The 4,856-nt window shown below is 41.1% G+C and overlaps 1 protein-coding gene across 1 annotated transcript; it reads right to left on the bottom strand.

Annotated features, from left to right (window-relative positions):
* Positions 1–2,398: 2,398 nt before the first annotated feature.
* LOC130285350 (piggyBac transposable element-derived protein 4-like) lies at positions 2,399–4,087 on the bottom strand. The gene has a single exon (XM_056536710.1). It carries the CDS (start codon positions 4,085–4,087, stop codon positions 2,399–2,401), a length of 1,689 nt encoding a protein of 562 aa, XP_056392685.1.
* Between the last annotated feature and the right edge of the window lie 769 nt (positions 4,088–4,856).

Here is a 4,856-nt window from a genome sequence, read left to right as displayed (position 1 = left end):
CCGTTGTGGTCCTTACTCAAAGTATGGACACACGGCAGGGTCCAAAACGATAGGAGCCCCCAGAGGATTTCAGAGCATGAATTTTGCTGGTTAATGTCTCAGGCCCCATTGCACATTTGCCAAAGGAATAATCTGGCGTAACAATAGAAACCCCCCCAAAATGACCCCATTTTGAAAACTAGACCCCCTAAGGAGTTCACCCATGGGTGCCATGAGTATTTTGACCTCACAGTTTTTGGAGCAAAATTATGCAAAGCAGGAGGAAAAAAGGGAAAATTCATTTTTTTCCCAATTGTGTCACTTTAAAGTCATTTATTTTGTACTGTGCACATGAAAATAACAAAATGCACCACAAAACTTATAACCCCATTTCTTCTGTGATCAGAAATATCCCCGTTGTGGTCCTTACTCAAAGTATGGACACACGGCAGGGTCCAAAACGATAGGAGCCCCCAGAGGATTTCAGAGCATGAATTTTGCTTGTTAATGTCTCAGGCCCCATTGCACATTTGCCAAAGGAATAATCTGGCGTAACAATAGAAACCCCCCAAAAATGACCCCATTTTGAAAACTAGACCCCCTAAGGAGTTCACCCATGGGTGCCATGAGTATTTTGACCTCACAGTTTTTGGAGCAAAATTATGCAAAGCAGGAGGAAAAAAGGGAAAATTCATTTTTTTTCCCCAATTGTGTCACTTTAAAGTCATTTATTTTGTACTGTGCACATGAAAATAATAAAATGCACCACAAAACTTATAACCCCATTTCTTATGTGATCAGAAATATCCCCGTTGTGGTCCTTACTCAAAGTATGGACACACGGCAGGGTCCAAAACGATAGGAGCCCCCAGAGGATTATGAGAGCATGAATTTTGCTTGTTAATGTCTCAGGCCCCATTGCACATTTGCCAAAGGAATAATCTGCCGTAACAATAGAAACCCCCCAAAAATGACCCCATTTTGAAAACTAGACCCCCTAAGGAGTTCACCCATGGGTGCCATGAGTATTTTGACCTCACAGTTTTTGGAGCAAAATTATGCAAAGCAGGAGGAAAAAAGGGAAAATTCATTTTTTTTCCCAATTGTGTCACTTTAAAGTCATTTATTTTGTACTGTGCACATGAAAATAATAAAATGCACCACAAAACTTATAACCCCATTTCTTCTGTGATCAGAAATATCCCCGTTGTGGTCCTTACTCAAAGTATGGACACACGGCAGGGTCCAAAACGATAGGAGCCCCCAGAGGATTTCAGAGCATGAATTTTGCTAGTTAATGTCTCAGGCCCCATTGCACATTTGCCAAAGGAATAATCTGCCGTAACAATAGAAACCCCACAAAAATTACCCCATTTTGAAAACTAGACCCCCTAAGGAGTTCACCCATGGGTGCCATGAATATTTTGACCTCACGGTTTTTGGAGCAAACTTATGCAAAGCAGGAGGAAAAAAGGGAAAATTCATTTTTTTTCCCAATTGTGTCATTTTAAAGTCATTTATTTTGTACTGTGCACATGAAAATAACAAAATGCACCACAAAACTTATAACCCCATTTCTTCTGTGATCAGAAATATCCCCGTTGTGGTCCTTACTCAAAGTATGGACACACGGCAGGGTCCAAAACGATAGGAGCCCCCAGAGGATTTCAGAGCATGAATTTTGCTTGGGAATGTCTCAGGCCCCATTGCACACTTTGCAGAACAATTAAATTCCCCATAATGTACCCCATTTTGAAAACTAGACCCCCTAAGGAGTTCACCCATGGGTGTCATGAGTATTTTGACCTCACAGTTTTTGGAGCAAACTTATGCAAAGCAGGAGGAAAAAAGGGAAAATTCATTTTTTTCCCCATTGTGTCACTTTTAAGTCATTTATTTTTTACTGTGCACATGAAAATAACAAAATGCACCACAAAACTTATAACCCCATTTCTTCTGTGATCAGAAATATCCCCGTTGTGGTCCTAATTTGAAGTCTGGACACATAGCAGGTCCCAAAACGATAGCAGTCCCCAGAGGATTTCAGAGCATCAATTTTGCTATTGTACACTTTTTGACATAATATATGAAGGGAAATAAGTGCTAAATGTTTTTTTTTAGAAAGCCCTTCACAAAAGATCCAAGAACATGAGTGCCTCCTTGAGGAAAATTCCACCCATCAAAGTATTCATCTAGGGATATAATGGAAATTGTTGCTTGTTTGATTTCACTCATCAAAGTATTCATCTAGGGATATAGTGGGAATTTTTCCTTGTTTTATGTTACTCATGAAAGTATTCATCTAGGGATATAATGGGAATTTTTTTTGTTTTTAAGGGAATTTCAGATGGTAAAATGGGGAAAAAGTGGATATAAAATAAAACAAAAAAACAGGGAGTATGAGAAATTTATTTTGTTTTTACAGTTTTTTCAAATCAGGGGCTGTATGGTAAGCTTGGAAGCATTCACCAATACAGAGGCCTGGGTTAGAGGGGCACGTTTCACAAATATGGGTTGTATATTTTTTAACCCCTTTTGCATAACAGACGCGACAAAGTTTTTGGGGTCTCCTTTTCTTTTCTGTGGGAGGCAATTTGCCAGGGAAATGTTGCCCACGGACAATTCTTGAGACCTCCATTTGGGAAGAAGTGGTGGCCTCTTCTTCCTGCTCCCCAAATACGAGAGATCTAATGACTGCTTCCTGGAATTCTAGGAAGGTCCCTCTGTGACCAGCATTCCTATAGAGTACAAAGGAATTATACAGCCCAACTTGGGTCAGGTACACGGACACCTTTTTGTACCATGCCTTAGATTTTCTTAAGGCGCTGTAGGGCTGCAGGACCTGATCGGAAAGGTCCACCCCTCCCATATATTTATTATAATCCTGGATACACACAGGCTTGATGGTCTGCTCTGTGGCTCCTCGGATTGGGACTGGGGTTGATTGGTCACCATGGAGTGTTGTCAACACAAGGACATCTCGTTTGTCCTTGTATTTCAGCAACATCAGAGTGTCCGTACAAACAGCCCTACTTTGTCCTCTGGGCACTGGTGTCGAAATAAAAGTTTTCGGTAGGTCTTTTTGATTTTTTCTGATGGTGCCACACGCAGCTGTACTTCTGGCAGCAAGGGACTTCAGAAGGGGGACACTGTTGTAAAAATTGTCAATATATACGTGGTAACCGCGGTCCAGTAAGGGATGGATTAAATCCCATACTATCCTCCCACTTGTTTTCAAGACAGAGGGACACTCTGGGGGCTGAATGGATATATCTTTTCCTTCATAAACCCTAAACCTAAAAGTATATCCTGTGGCGCTTTCGCACAATTTGTACAGCTTTATTCCGTACCTAGCCCTTTTGTTGGGAAGGTACTGCCTGAAACGTAGCCTGCCCTTGAAATGGACCAGAGATTCGTCCACTGAAATCTGTTTTTGGGGGGTATACACTTGACAAAATTTAGAATTAAAATGAGTAATTAAGGGCCGAATTTTAAATAGCCTATCAAAGGCGGGGTCACTTTGGGGTAGGCATTCATCATTATTGTTATAGTGGAGGAATCTAAATAGAATTTCAAATCGAGTCCTAGACATAACAAGGGGGTAAAGAGGGGTATGGTATAGGATGTCTGTCACCCAATAGGACCTGATGGTGGGTTTTTTGCAAAGGCCCATATTGAGTAACAGTCCCCAAAACTTGTACATTTCGGTGGCATCAGTAGGGGTCCATTTGTGGGGCTTAGCATAATATTTGCTGGGATTGCGTGCAATAAATTGCTCTGCATACAAATTTGTTTCTGCCACAATGAGGTTGATAAGGTCATCCGAGAAAAACAATTTAAAAAAATGTATTTCCCGAAACCCTGTTGTGTCGACATGGATGCCTGGGGTGGCTGTAAAATTGGGGATCTGGGGTATAAAATTACTAGTGGGGATCCATGTTTGGACACTTGGCTGCTCTTGTGCACTAGGCCCAGGGCGCCTTTCAGGGGATTCATCAGATGAGGATGATGAGGATGCTAAAAATTCAAGATCCTCTCCGCTGTCAGAGCCAGAATCGGCAAACAGTATCTCAAAGGCCTCTTCTGCGCTGTAGAAACGCTTTGTCATTTTTGTAGATTTTTGGTTTTTGTTTAGGACACACACTGGCAGTGAAAGCGTTAATGGATAGGTCACTGAGTGTGATCTGGCAGCGATCTGGCAGTGGAGGGGTTACAGGATCACTGACAGGATGATCACGTACAGACCAGATGATCACTGACAACTTTAGGATGACAACGGACAACTTTAGGATGACTACTTTCTACAGACTGACCCTGCCTAACAGAGCACTCGCCCTAATAAAGGCTAATCCAACTTTAAACTTTCCCTAGACACTAACTAAAAGTGTATTTTTTTTTAGTTTTTTTTGTTTTTAGTTTTTTTTTGTATTTTTATTTTTTTTTTTAAACCAACAGAACAAAACAGGATGTCAACTGACAAGATGACCACTGGCAATGAAGGCGTTAATGGATAGGTCACTGAGTGTGATCTGGCAGCGATCTGGCAGTGGAGGGGTTACAGGATCACTGACAGGATGATCACGGACAGACCAGATGATCACTGACAACTTTAGGATGACAACTTTAGGATGATCACGGACAACTTTAGGATGACTACTTTCTACAGACTGACCCTGCCTAACAGAGCACTCGCCCTAATAAGGGCGAATCCAACCTCAGACTTTCCCTATATGCTAACTAAAAGTGTATTTTTTTTATTTTTTTTTGTTGTTTTTTTTAATTTTTTTAATTTTTTTATTTTTTTTATGAACCAACGGAACAAAAAGGGATGACAACTGACAGGATGACCACTAGCAGTGAAAGCGTTAATGGACAGT

This window comes from Hyla sarda, chromosome 8 (genome assembly GCF_029499605.1).
Source record: "Hyla sarda isolate aHylSar1 chromosome 8, aHylSar1.hap1, whole genome shotgun sequence".
In the NCBI taxonomy this organism is placed as follows: domain Eukaryota; kingdom Metazoa; phylum Chordata; class Amphibia; order Anura; family Hylidae; genus Hyla; species Hyla sarda.
Note: the sequence above shows the minus strand (reverse complement) of the source record. Positions and strands in the feature narration are given on the sequence as shown.